This window comes from Thermobia domestica, chromosome 10, assembly GCF_964235325.1.
Source record: "Thermobia domestica chromosome 10, izTheDome1.hap1.1, whole genome shotgun sequence".
NCBI lineage: Eukaryota > Metazoa > Arthropoda > Insecta > Zygentoma > Lepismatidae > Thermobia > Thermobia domestica.
Window position 1 is genome coordinate 185,359,888 of NC_137463.1, and position 15,005 is coordinate 185,374,892.

At 37.0% G+C, this 15,005-nt stretch overlaps 1 protein-coding gene across 1 annotated transcript in view; it reads right to left on the reverse strand.

The window, feature by feature from the left end:
- Positions 1-15,005, reverse strand: part of LOC145662881 (multiple PDZ domain protein-like) — a 692,199-nt gene that overhangs the window by 141,412 nt on the left and 535,782 nt on the right. The window contains exon 2 of the mRNA XM_081728844.1: positions 8,704-9,324. Within this exon, the coding sequence (XP_081584970.1) occupies positions 8,704-9,324 (621 nt within the window). The remainder of the gene's footprint in view (positions 1-8,703; positions 9,325-15,005) is intronic.

Consider the following 15,005-nt stretch of genomic DNA (forward strand, 5'->3'; position numbering starts at 1 on the left):
TCTGTTCAAAAACCGAACTCTGAAGAATGTCCTAGCTTTGGCGAATAGTTTCAACATAGCTGGATCTTCATTTGGAAGTGTGTTCCTTAGGAGATCAAATAGTCGGCCAATCACATTCTTTTTTCGATTCACGGTTTTCTTATGAAATTTTCGAAATACTACTTCACATTTTTTTTATTGATTCCATCCAGCCGGAAGAAGGTGAAACGAGACCACCACGCGAAGCGACTTCTATCCATCCTAAATTTGTATTATGAGAATTCATATGACTTGTAGCACCAAAGTTCTTACATTTCTTTGCAATGTATCCAGCCACATATCTTAATGCTTCCGTTTCTTCTCTCCGCGTGAAAATTATGTCATCTGTTTCTTCATTCAAACTGAAATCTGACATTTCTTTCATGCCTTCATTTTCCGATACAATTTCTCCAGAGCCAGAAGACTCTATAAGATCGCGGAAAGTGACTTTGTCATGATATCATCTCCAGTTGCTTCTACTGGAGCACTTGTAGGATGTGGTAAACGGCATCCTAATATTAAAAGGCGCAACCTATGTTTAACTTCTACTGGGAGAGGATGATTATAGAAATGTCCCATTCCACGAAGCTGAGAGAATAAATTCTCCAGTGCGTCTTGATTTAACTTCCTTGTGAGTACATACGTGAATCCAATGGTCTTTAAGTTTTCATAAAGTCCCTTAAGGCTACTGATAGACACAAGTAAACCGTGCTGAAAAGGTAATAGATTGTTTTTACCAATTACTCTCAGAGCTTTAATTGTTTCTTCCATTTGGTTTACTATTCCAATTTGTTTTTCAAAATGTACTCCAAAACCACTTTTAAGCTCGTTGGTGGAATCAATGGGAACAGCAGAGTTCATGACGTCAACAAAATCATTTACAAGCTGGAAGAAGCTGTATGCTGTTTCATTTTCTGGCATTAAATATTTAATAAGCGCAGCCGTATGATGGGAAAACAGCTCCATTGCAGGGGCAACTCTTTGTCTATCATTTTCCTGCAACATAATATGATGCCAGTCTAATTTTGAAAAAAGTTTTAATTCTGAAGAGTCAAGTTTCAGGAGCATCTCTATAAGACTTTTCTCGATAGTTGCACCGTTCAGTTCAAAGCCACTATCTACGAAATGATTTCTTAATAATTTTACCAAATGTGGCAAATCTGCAAAGACCCAAATTTTTTCGTTTTCAGTCACCGGATTCATAAAATATGAGTGTTCTGCATTTATTTGTAACTCATTCCACAGCCTCCTATTGCCACCACCCAAATCGGAAACAATTGCAACTATCTTGAATCCTGAAACTTCAACTTTTGATATGATTTCAAAGAGTAACTTTTTACTCATAGTCTTGTCGAAATCATAATACACTGGCTGTTTCCATGCATCTGTCAAACCTCGAATCATAGCCACCTGGACATTTCTGTGGGGGCCCAAAACCAAATCATCCTCCTGGTCATAGCACACGCGCCCGTTAACGTTCATTTCGTCAAACATAAGCACTGAATATTTCTCCATACTCTTTAAGTAGCGCCCTTGCTCCGTCAAAATCTTCAAAACTGGGGTAAGAATACCAGGAGAAAACGGTAACTTTTGCACCCAACGTCGAAGTGTTGACACACTGGGTAGGGGGATCCGAACTTGTAACCGCAGATGATTATATAATTTGTCACTGATGGCGCGTTGTGTTAATGCAGGAATTATATCTACATCAGACCATCTTAGTTTTTTCTTACCATTTATTAGCACATTTACTTGACCCGGTGTGAAACTTTTTCGTAATATACCCACCACCCGGTTAATAACCACTCTATTGAAACGACCACGATATTCTATTTTAGAACTGGCCTTTGAAAGAAATTCTTTATTGTATTTGCAATTCTTTTAACTTTGTTTGCAAATCTATTATTTCGGCTTTGTACATACTAATGTCACACTTCAATTTTTCGTTCTCTTCGCGCAAATAAGAAAGCTCTTCCTTAAGTTTATGCCCCTCACTCTCCACAGAACAAACGAAAGATAACACAGACAACGAGTTATTTTTTATTTCAGTCACAATAGTTTTTTCATCTGACTGCACCCCAATGTCTGACAAAATTTTTTTCTTTAAACACCTAGCTTCTGTACGCTTATTTCTTTCAATATTTACAGGAACGTGGTTCACATATGACACTGGTAAGTTCATTGAAGGCACAGCATCTCGTTTCAACTTTTTCTTGGCTGGAATATTTAGAAGTTCAGATTTTAAGTCACGTTCATAAGCTTCGGGAGTAAAATGATCGGAACAGACGCGAGCGTTTTCAACTTTAAACATGTCTTTCCGACAGCATTTGTTTTGCCAAACTTTCCGCAGTTTAGAATCCGAGGGAAATACATGATAAATAACGTCGGAACCCTTCGTATTTCTGCTATGATTGCGACAAGTACTTACCGCACAATTCGGCATACTTATAGGTAACACGAACACTACAGCAATTAATTTTTCTGAACACAGGAAAATAAGAATCACTCACTTCACTCGAAAAATCAAACTAATAACAAGGGTGAATGACAAGGACCTTGGGTGAAAGCTGTCTTTGCTCCCGCCGTGACGTCACAATTTTATTGCATCTTCGGGTTTTCAAGAAGGGTAGTTATGACGCGACCTTAAGAGAGGAAAGGAACAGTAGGGTCGACGGACCTTGCTAGAGCGCCATCTATTGGATTCAGGTAGCACAGGTGGCGACACCTATTAGTGCGACTGTTAACTATTAGAAATTTAGTGTTACTCATAAAACGAAACATTTCCCTTTTATAATAAGGATACAGCAGTTGAGTATTTCCATATCTTAGCGATATCCCCGAATGATACTTCAATAGATATGAGACAAGAAATTTAAAGGTAGTAAACACGCACCAGAACTCAATAAGATAACAATATTACACCGAATTCGGATAAACTGAACTGTCACAGATAATAATCGATAACATTATTATTATTATTATTATTATTATTATTATTATTATTATTATTATTATTATTATTATTATTATTATTATTATTATTATTATTATTATTAGAGTTGCAGTGGCGTAGTTGGTAATATGTCTACCTACCAGCTGGGTGGTCCAACTTCGAGTAGGATTCGAACCACTACTTGGATTTTTATCTAGGTCTTAGTATGCCCCCGAGAATCTTTTGTGTTTTTAGCTTAACGTTCCAAGATTATGCACCAAGGTTACGGGAAACAATGATGATGATAATGAATGAAATGGTAAAATGAGGAAATCGAGAGGAAACGGGAGAACCCCAAACCCCACAGTGTTTGTGCACCACAAAGATCTCGTAGCGCGGGCTGGGATCGAACTAGGGACCTCATATATTAGAGGTAAGCGCTCTACTATTAGGTCACCGCGACCTCCACTGAGGATCGAAACCAGAATCATGCATATCAGTTTTCTTTTTACGAATGTCATTTTTATTATAAGTCTTGATTCAGTAGAAAATTAGATAATTCCAGAAGTATCATCAGCAATCAATATTTAAAAAAAAAGTGAATTCAACAATGGACAACAATGGAAATATTGATCTAGTTGCAAGCCCACAGACAATGCTCTGCAGGGTTATCCAGAATCAGATCTGATTAGTATTGAGATAGAATACCTTACACAATACCCCTACTACTTCAACTCTCCTTCTCTCTTCCAAATGCTTGCTAAATTTACTGACATATGACAACCTTTTATCTTCTAACACGCTGGTCATAAAGCCACAAAAAGCTATGAAATGCAAATTTGGATGTTTAATTTAGCATTTTAGTACGAAGTAATTGTATGCGGATAATCAAACAAACGTTGTATTAGAGCATTCTTTTTTAATCTATTTAATTTTGCATCCGTGGTGTTTCAGGGTTAATTCATGCATTGTCGTCTGCCTCCCATTTAATGCAGACACGCTGTTGAATAAAATCATACAAAATCGATACTAAAGATCATAGCTCCGGCTTTCTCTACCATCTATTTATAATAATGCGTAATTTAAAAAAAAATAGCAACTAGAGGTCTCTTTTCCCGCTCAGCTAGAAAAATAAAAAAAGATTCAGCAATTTTCATTTTCTATTACATATTCATTTTTTTTTAGAGCTAAAAACATTACTGGGGGAACCTTAACAGAAACAAAGGCACTAGCAAGCAAGCGTAACAATGTCATTTGTTGACCTTATACACGTTACCTAGCAACATGGCTACACAGAATTTCCAATGGCCAATTATCGCAAGATAACGACAATCCCCCTACCTACGTTCGCTTTTGTAGCCTTCGCGTATGGATACAACAGAACAAAATTACCATGCAAAAGTACGTAATTTGATTTCTCTTTCATCCAATAATATTTGTGTATTATGTGTAAGAAAAAGAGGGGGTGAGTAAAGACTATGTAATTAAAATATGTTAATCTAAAAAAAAAAAAAGTAAGCTATTTACAGCTCGTTTTGTAAGTTAGAAAGATTGCTTAATTAATAGGAATAGCCTTTTGTTAATTTTACCCTCTGACTATCAATAATTGTAATTTTCCCTCTAGTGTGTGGTTTCTGTTTCTGCGTGTACATGTAGTCTTTCCCGACAGACGTACACGAAGGACTACGTACTCTTTATGCGATACATACATAGCATATAAAACGTTATGTATTTGTATAGAAAGAAGAATTATGTATTTATAACTCAAAAACAAATATTTAGCAACTACTATTCGATTTTGTTACTGTAGTTTCTATTGTCTGCATACAACAATACAAACACTACGCTAACATAAAGTTTTGTTACATTCAGCCATAAGTAGCGTATGTTTTACATAAGGCCAGTTCCTAACCATTGATCTATTATAGTAATCAAATTGTCACAAAACACTCCTCCAAATCTAAATACGAGGATACATAGGAATGTAGCACACGCTATTTATTTTTTATTTTTTTTATTTATTTATTTATTTTTTTTTTTTTAATACAGGAAACAAGTATCAAGTTGGGAGTTAGGACTGTCAATTAGTTTCAAGTTCACACTAGAGATCGGTCAATTAGATCGTCTCTCACCTTGGTGGAACAAACAAGTTTGGTGAACTTCACAAAAAAAATTTTTTTTTATGTTATCTACAAAGAAGAGGTAAATGTAGTGAGCTTTTTGTGAAAGTGTAGTGTGCTGAATACTTGACCGCAACAACTTGGTCAGATGAAGCGGGCTTCTTTGAAGATATTCCAGTAAATCTTATCAATTCGCGTCCTCTCAGTCAACTTATGATTGCTGCAGAAGTCATTGTCAGAAGCTGAAATTGCTTAATTTGGCTGGGAAATCGCATTCTCCAGGCTTTCATCTCTTTAAACCTTTGAAACAATTGATGAGATGACAACGAATCGGTTCGGCTGAAAAAGTTTAATCCGTCGCTAAGGAAACGGAACTTTATGAACAATGTACGCAAAAACAAATGCCACACTATAAGAAATGTCTGAAGCATTTCGGTTCTTATGTTGAGAAACAGGTAAGACATGTAGGGTACATATTTTGGCTTAGCTAAATAGATATACAATTTTTGGCAAGAAATACAATGTGCGTTACTTTTCGATCTTCGTGAAGCCAAGGACGACTTCATTTTGAAGATTTAATCCACTTATTTTACGAGGTAAATTCAATTACTAATGGAATGCATTTACTTATTTCTTTCCTGTATAGTTATTTTAATGTCTCTTGTGTTGTAGATTCTGTTGTTAAAAACGTACGTATACAAATTTAATATATATATATATATTTTTTTTTTCAAAAGGAAGACTTTTAAAACAGTGTTCCTATGTAGTCGGATGATGAGCACGCATGTCTTTGATGCGTCATGTACTGAATTCAGTTCCTGGTGGAGTGATAGATTGTTATTGTTGATTCAGCATCGTGAGGCAATTGCGGAGCTATTTGAATTAAGGGGAGCCAACTCATTTAGAACATCAGAAATAATAGCGTTAAACGCCATTACGATGATCATCCATTACTGAGTAGGTCTTACGACATCTTGCTAGTCATATAGTCTATCGTGCGCTGTATCGACTTCATTTTAGTTCAGTTTAAAACTTCGTTAATAGTTAATTTATACGTATGTAAAATAATTCATTTACATCTGCCCGTGGCTAAATGGTGCCGATAATACTAGCCAAGTGATTTCGGGCATTCGGATTCAGGTCTCAAAGCGCAATTCATTATGGATTCAGTCTCATTGAACAACATGTGATTTTTAACTATCCTCTAACTTTCTGTGTTGATATCTCTCAGATTATATTATGTTGGCTATGGACTGACAAGAATTGAAAGACCATGCAGAGGAAAGAATCCTCTTTGGACGGAATTTCTCTTTAAAAAATGTTTAAAGTATGAGGTTTCAATGTGGGACACCCAGGTTTGACTCCCGGTCGGTGTTCATGTATGATTCGATCACACGCTAAACTGCAGGTCCAGGCCGTATACATTACAATTACCAGTACCAATGACAAAAACAACAAATTAAGTCGCTCTTGATTTTGTAATATTTTCACTTCCTTACGGTACATCAAAATATCGCATTCCAACACCAAACAAAAGTTCCACGTTATAATAAACATTTTTAAAGGAAACGATATATTGTAATTCTATGTGTTTATAGCGTTTGAACGCGCGGTTCGAGTTTCCTTTCGACACAATTAGCAAATGACAGGGCTGCAGTGTTGCCGCACCTTCGTAGCTCCTTGTTAAAGCAGAGAACAACACACACACACATACACACACACACACTCATATATATATATATATATATATATATATATATATATATATATATATATATATATATATATATATATATATATATATATATATATATATATATATATATATATATATATATATATATACAGATGGTGATCAGAAAAATGGAAACACCTGAACGAAATTGCAACTTACCAGATTAATATGGTGCCGGGCCACCTTTCGCTTTAGAACAGCCTTGATGCGACGTGGGATGGAGGCATAGAGGTCGTGAATGGTAGCAAGTGGAATTTTACACCATTCCTCGTGCAGGGCATCGGCCAGTTCTGTGAGAGAGGATGGAGGTGGAAATCGTCGCCGGAGTCGTGTTTCCAAGACGAACCACAGATGTTCAATTATATTGAGATCTGTTGATTGGGCGCGCCAGGGGAGGTGTTGAACTTCATCCCGATGTTACTCAAACCACTCTGCAACAACACCAGCTATGTGAATGGGTGCATTATCATCCTGGAAGACGGCGTCATTGTCCGGGAACAACATCCGGACCATAGAATACAAATGGTATCCTAAAATTGCTACATAATCGTTGGCAGTGATTCGTCTGCTAAGTGTGATCACAGGACTCAATGAAAACCATGATATGGCGGCCCACAGCATCACCGAGCCGCCGCCACTTTTCACAGTTGGGCGGAGACACTGCAGATCATAAGCTTCTTTAAGCGTTCTCCACACATAAACACGGCCCGTGGTTGGGAATTGGGTGAAAGATGACTCATCCGACCATATCACACGTTTCCAGTCCTCAACGATCCAAGTTGCATGGTCGCGGCACCACTTGCGCGTGCGAAAGCGTTATGGTCCCTGATGAGCGCTTTGGCCCGTGCAACACGACCCCGTAAGTTCATGTCATGTAATTCGCGGCGGACTGTGATTGTCGAAACAGAGTGGGGGAGGTACTGATTGAGTTCCTCCGTCACTTGCTCCGCAGTGGCACGACGGTTCTGCGTGACAATGCGCTTTAATACCCGGCCTGACCTGTCACTCATGATTTTCTTCCGCCCACTGTTCCGCTTCCCCGATGTGGTTTTTCCGTGTGTTGTGTAGGCCGCTATCACCTTCGACATTGTCCCACGCGACACACCTAACACAGTAGCCACTGCTGTCACTCTCACTCCACATAACCGCGCACCAACAATTTGCCCTCTTTGAAAATCTGAGAGGTATCCCATTTTACACTACCTCCGTCTGCTGCAGCCACTGGACACTGCTGTTCTACTGCGCCTGACGTAGTATGGAGACCGACCTATCACACCACCACCAGCGGTCGGCGCTGCGGGCGCCACGACACCACTGCCAACCCACACATCTGACGTGTTGCCAACTACAGGTGTTTCCATTTTTCTGATCATCATCTGTATATATATATATATATATGTGTGTGTGTGTGTGTGTGTGTGTGCGTGACCTCATCTGTTCATACTGTAGTTCGTTTACAACACTTTTTTTGATACCAAGGTTTGAGTCAACGGGAGGAGGGGATGAGGGATTTTCCATCTCGTCAAGTAATTTCTGCGGACCATCAAGGAAGAATTTCTTCCTTGCCACCCATTTCATAAATATACGAGTATATTTTACATCACCGTATAAAAAATGGACGTACTTTATATCTGGAAAAGTCCATCACCACTCTCTTGTAAAAAGGCTATATTCGAACCGCGGCCCTTACCATATGGCAAAGTTGAGTGACAGTCTTTATTTCATTCGCCTAGCCCATACTCCATAGACTCTGTCCTACACTTTAATTACAATATATGTATGGTTACACTTTTTTGTGTAATACATAAGAAATATTCCAGAAATGTGATATTACAAAAGCAATAATTAACATTCAAGGTACAAAACCAATAATTAATACGAGGTTTAACTGTACTTACCTTTGGTAATGAATGGGTACTTCCATCTGCCAACGGAAGGCTCCTTTTTGGCACCATTCTGCAGAAGCTCAGTCTTTACAACCGGCCGATCCTCTTCATCCGGTGACCTCTCTGACCCGTAACCTTGATCATGTGTGCAGTCAGAAGTCCTTGGCTTGTTACAGCCTGGTATCAAGTTATGAAACCTTAGTTCCATGTTTCGTTTATTATTCTTCTGCACTTCGTCGATTTCATCTTCGCTATTTTTTCGATCTAAATGATTGGGTAATGACCCACATATCTTTTCTCTGGCGTTAAGAGCCCCTCCACATCCCCCACTACCACCTTTCCGTACTGTGCATAAGTTCCCACTTGACTGGCTTCGTCGGGACAGCCCCTTGTCCGAATGGCGACTCATGTTGGAGCCCATTTTGATTTTATTGTTGGCGTTGATGTTCGCCCTGTTTTTCTTGCTGGTAATATTACTAGAAGAGGCTGCGTTTTTGCTGATTGTGTTATGGTGGTGTTCTAAGAGCAACACACTATCGTGTCCCGAGGCAGCATGTTTTGGTGTACCCCTGGAGGCACCTCTTCGTTGCCGCACAGGGCTTAATTCAGTATCAGCTTCTAATGCATGAGTGCCTGCAAAGAGAAACAAACGATAGTATGGTAAACATGAATGTTATAACTGCATTTAACTAATCAACTTATAGCGACAACACAGAAGCTTTTTGATCAATTTGTTTCCAATTATTTTATCTGAAATTTGCAAATGCAATATATTTTCAGTGTTACAAACTCTGATCAGAGCAGTATGGATTCTAGTTTTTGTAGAAAAGGGTTTTATATGAATGGCAAAATACACAGAAGTCTATATAGAAATTCAACTAAAATAAAAGTATCAACATTACTTTCTTTGAATCATATTACACGTGGCTTCGCCCTTTCAATTCTTTTTTAAAGGCAAGAGATAGACTTCAATATGTTCGTAAATCAAAATAATTAATAAAGAATCCATATATGGATTTGCTTCTACTACCTATACGAACATCTACAACATAATGATTCATAAAATTGATATTTCTTAAAACAAATTGAATCGCTCATACCCTACCGGACAGAACAAAAGCAATCACATGTAGCTAATACGAGTTTAACAGCGGTTTCGTTTCAAACCACAACTTTGGAGTGAGTTTGAATACGAAATTTATGTCTCATGCGTGTCCAATAAATGCCACAGAGAATCCCCAATATAGGCCAACCATGAAAGAAACGCTAAAGAAAGCATCAGGTGTTTCGAGAAACTCAAAGTAAGGGATAAAAGGAAGATTTCCTCAACCACCAATAACTCTGATGGATAAAAACATTGTTCTAAAACTTTGCAGACACCGTTATCTACATATAATGAGGGATGAAATGAACGCTCATTAGAAAATCCTACGATTAATAACGTGAAATTCACGTGAACAAAATAAAAGATCAGAAAAAAAAAGACAAAAAAAAATGGAGCCTTAATATCTTCCTAGTTAGAACGAGATTAAGTATTCAACCGAAAATCTCTTGTAAAAACTAAGATAAAAAAAAATATATCCACAAGTGTCTATGCTTGGTGGTTAATAGAGCAAGGAAGGGACGGGAGAACTTTTATGAATACATTAAAAGTGATGGTGCACAGTAATTAAGAAAAAGCTAGTTCCGTTTTGGGAACCTTTTTCGTCAGTCACAGAGAAGTGAACATATAAAGGATTAAAAATTCGTTCCAATGAGGAAAAATGCGCCATTGCTGCATGAAAAACTCAGGAGAATAGAAAAAAAAGTTGTTGAAGAAGAAAAACCTAGTAAAAGTGTTGCCAAGTATAATCAAGAAACATTTTTAGAGCCAAGGACAAACATTTAACGAGTTCCACTAGTTTATATGCAACGAATGTTAACAATTTTAAACTGGGTGTCAAGAAAGACGAAGTAAAAGCGAATCGCATTATGAGATCTTGGTCTAATTATTATCAACCACTGATGCATTGACTCAGGCCCTCATTCGACTCTGAGAGAAAATATAAACGTTTACGGTGGTTGAATAGAAAAACATGGCAGGTGTATGTACGGAGTGGTTTCCTAAAAATGGAACTCCACCTACCGCTCACCCCCTAAAGTTTTAAATATGCAAGAACGTAGAAGATTCCCACAAATAAGTTAATGCATTCTTAAAAATAAATTGAGGCGTAATGTTTTTAATATACAATAAGAAATGACTAAACGCTTCCAGTGACATGAAGTCAGAAGTAAATGTAGGGGGGGGGATTAAATACATGGAATTTCGACAAAACGGACATTTTGAAATATCTAGGATCAACATTAACAGACAAAACCATGATCACAAAGAAACTGAACGCCGATCGAAAGCAGATTATTCGTGTTATTATTTATCCAAACTGTTTTGTCTTCGCGAATTCTGTCAAAGCATTTAAAGCTTAAAAGTATAAAACGATAATTATGCCTGTTATGTTGTGTTCTTGTGAAACGTGGTAACTTACCTCGAGGGGAGAACGCAGACAAAGTATTGTAAAATAAAATCCAGATCATGATAATTTCACACCAGAGCCTGTCAAGCATGTTAATTGCTTAATTGACTCTTGCTCATCAAGTGGTTTACATTATCTACTTTAATACGGTACACGATGTCTTTGATACGTCCTAAAGTATTTATAATGATGTGAGGTCGGGGCTTCTTGGGGGCCAGGGAATTAGTCCTGGTCCCTTGACGTCTGGATCCATTGATATCCAAAACGAACATCCAAAGCACATGAAACAATACGCCAGACATACTCGTTAGGACATCGTATGGATGTGTGTCGGTAGACTGTGAATTGTGCATAGCAACATTACATATGTTTTAGCACTGGATAAACTATTTGAGTTGGCAAATAAAAAGGCCTATCATTTAATCATCTAAGCACGCAGCATTCCAGCACGCAGCCCCACAAAATCACAACTTCACTCTGTATATTACCGCCTTTGTTCTATGGTGATACACGTTAAAACTAGAATGATTAATCCGTGGGTTTTCTCGGATACTCCGTTTCCTTCCACTTTCTCATTCCACCATTTTTCCACCATCATTCACTTACTTTAACCATTGTCTCTCTTAGCCTAAAGGGCATAATCGTGAGATGTTAACCAGCAAGATTTCATTTCATTCTGGAATGATTAATTTCTACCACTTTCAGCTTGGATAGTGTTAAGATAAGAGATGAAGTACTCTAGGAACACTGAATCCATATTGGAATACTACTTCTTGATATCTTTTACTCTGAAGCAGGAGCGCACTCACGGGTGCTCCACCAGTTCCGGACCTTTCCTCCCTCCAAAAAAAAAAAAAAATCATAACTCGATACACATTTGTACACATAACTATACTTATTTAGCAGAGAAATATTTGGGATCAGGTCATTTTCTCAAGTATGTTTTGCCCAAGCGTTAAAATGTTGGACATTTGCTCAACTACCTTATCTTGCTATTGATCATGAACTTGAAATCCATGCCAGGCACGAAAATCTTGACTAATGGCCAAAACGGAGGGTTGAGATTTTCATATATGATAAAATATACGCAGGGTTGCCACAAGTTAGAGAAAAATTTTACTATGATTTTTTATTAATAATATTGAATGTTTTTCATGAATCATTTATGTCAAAGATCTGAATATTACTAAAGTATGTGCATGCGCTTGCAATTTAGGATTCAATCCTAGCAGCTATCACATTCTCAGTATTATATTTTCCATATTACGAAGGTAAAACACTGTATCTGAGCAGTTCAAGATACCAACTGGATTTCTTTCATTACTTACAAGACTTAAGAAAAAGAGAATAATTAATTACAGGCGATGTTTATTTAAAACAAACTGTCCTTTTACACCTTATGTACGAATTCTTCAATAAATCACATTCATTTCTTAGGTTATGTCAGTATAATTCAAATGGTTCATTCCCGTTTCGCCTACGGACCTTCCAGCAATATATATCATTATCTCAATCCTATCGTAGATGTAAGCCAAACAGGCATTCCCGTTTCGCCTACACTCAATCGACGAGGGATATTTAGTGTTTTTTTTATTTTTTTTTTAACAAAGATTTATGAATAAGTTTAGTTTTCAACGTCAGCAACAATTTTGACGTGATTGACTGGTTCTAACCAAGTGAGTGTCGTGCCACTAGTAGTTCAAAAGGTCATCATTTCAAAACAGATAGCTATACGTTCTAATTTTTTATGGGCTCACAGAACAATTTAAAACGGCGAGTGACTAGCTATTCAAGACCAGTTTCTCGAACTTTACAAGGCTGGTCGGTACTCCGGTGATTCTGACTGTGAGAGATGAACCATTATGCCTTCCAACTGCCCTGCTAGTAAAATTTCTTAATGTAATTTTTCATCCTTAGTGGTGGGTGGAAGTAACTTTGTAGTTTTTCTGCCTGAATGCAGAAATACTTGTAATATTGCAAGTAGAATAAAACTGAGGCCCGGAGTGAAGGTTCAGGATAGCATGAATGCTGGTTTTTAGATTCAATTTTGAATGCTTGATTTATGTCCAGGGTGGTGGACGAGTATCGAACCAAAGATAGCAGAGGTGAAGTGAACGGAGTCAATTCTCTCCCTCGTTCTTCCTGTTTGAATAAATTGAACACGAGTTTCTCTAAATGAAATGATGTAGCTGTTTTGCTTTGATTATATTTAACGCGGCTCTGGAGTAACGAGCGGAATACCTCGAATGAAAGCTAATTGCACTCCAAATCTGAATTTCTTTAAACTTATTTTAGCTAAATTATTTTTATACCAAATTTCTCATAATGAAGGTATTAGTTTTATAGGGTTAGTGGGCCAGGATGAGTCTTCAGTCAAGGCATAACGTTTAAAATGAATGTAGTGATAGTAGACAACGTCTAGATTTGAACGTTGCTGAATCACATTTAAAAATATTATGGGGACTAACACATTCAATTTACCTTAATCGTAACCTTAAAAAATAAAGTTGAGAAATTTAAGCACAGAAACTTAGTAACACATAAGAGAGAAGTCAAACTTACTACAGCATTTATTAATTAGTATGAGAATTTTAGACAATAAAAGGATTACTATGCAGTGTTAATTCTGGAATTCTTTTCTGAAAAATTCAAGTTAATTGGTTTAATTTATTATTCCCTAGATTAATTAATTTCCATCGATTTAACTTGATTGAAAAATCACATGACTGCAATTTAGTCGATATATTAATATTTTAGTTATCTCTATATTGCGTTTCCACCTCAAACACTCAAAAATTCCCCCAAACTATAAATATCCCTCGTCGAGCGAGTGTAGGCGAAACATGAATAGGCGAAATGGGAATACCTGTTTCACTTACAGATGAGATGAGATTAAGATAATGATAGAAGTTGGTGGAAGGTCCGTAGGCGAAACTGGAAGACACCATTCAAATGGGTTATGAGCTGTATTGAAGGAAATTATATTAAATTTTCCATTGTTTGAAACAAAATGTTTTATGCGTAGAGTGTAACGAAGATTAAGAATAGTGTTAACCAGGAGACGAGATTAAAGGCTGTTTCGTCTTGAAAAGGAGGCGTGAAAGTGTTGTCTTTAAAAACGTGTTTATTGGAAGAGTTCGGTGTCATCTCGAAAAATCTCCCTCGTCATTATGTTGGGTAATACTAATACCATAATCTATATAAAAGAGTGGAAGTGATTCGCTCATCATCGCCTAGATCATACTTCTTTAGGTAAAAAGAAATGTGAAATTTGGACAGAATATTCCTTGGGTGTACCCCACTAGCTCACAAAGAAACGAAAGAAAGTGCTTATGGTATCGCGAGCACACAATATTCGATGCCCGCGTTGTCATGTTTGGATTTGTTTCACAAATTATATAAGAGATCGTTTCTGTTACTTGGAGAGGCATATATCAAGAAATTAGACGTTTATTATAACACGAGTAATTGCTACATTTTGATTTTTGAAAAATATGGGAAAATGTTTTTGTAAGAAAGAGTAAATAGCAAGAAGTACAACATATACGTACGTAATATTATTATATAGTAAATTTTATATCCACGATTTGTCTTTAATTGACATTTACCCATTTTTAGTTCGCACTTATAAAAAAAGAAAAAAGTGAGCACCAATATAAGTACCGGCTACCACCACAGTATAAGTGCCGCTAAATGTGTAACTTTCGTCAAGGGGAAGATTTAAGTTTGCTTACCAGTTTTAGACAATATAAAATAGGACTCTTGAATTTAATTTATGCACAGCAGTTTACATTTTTTTAAATA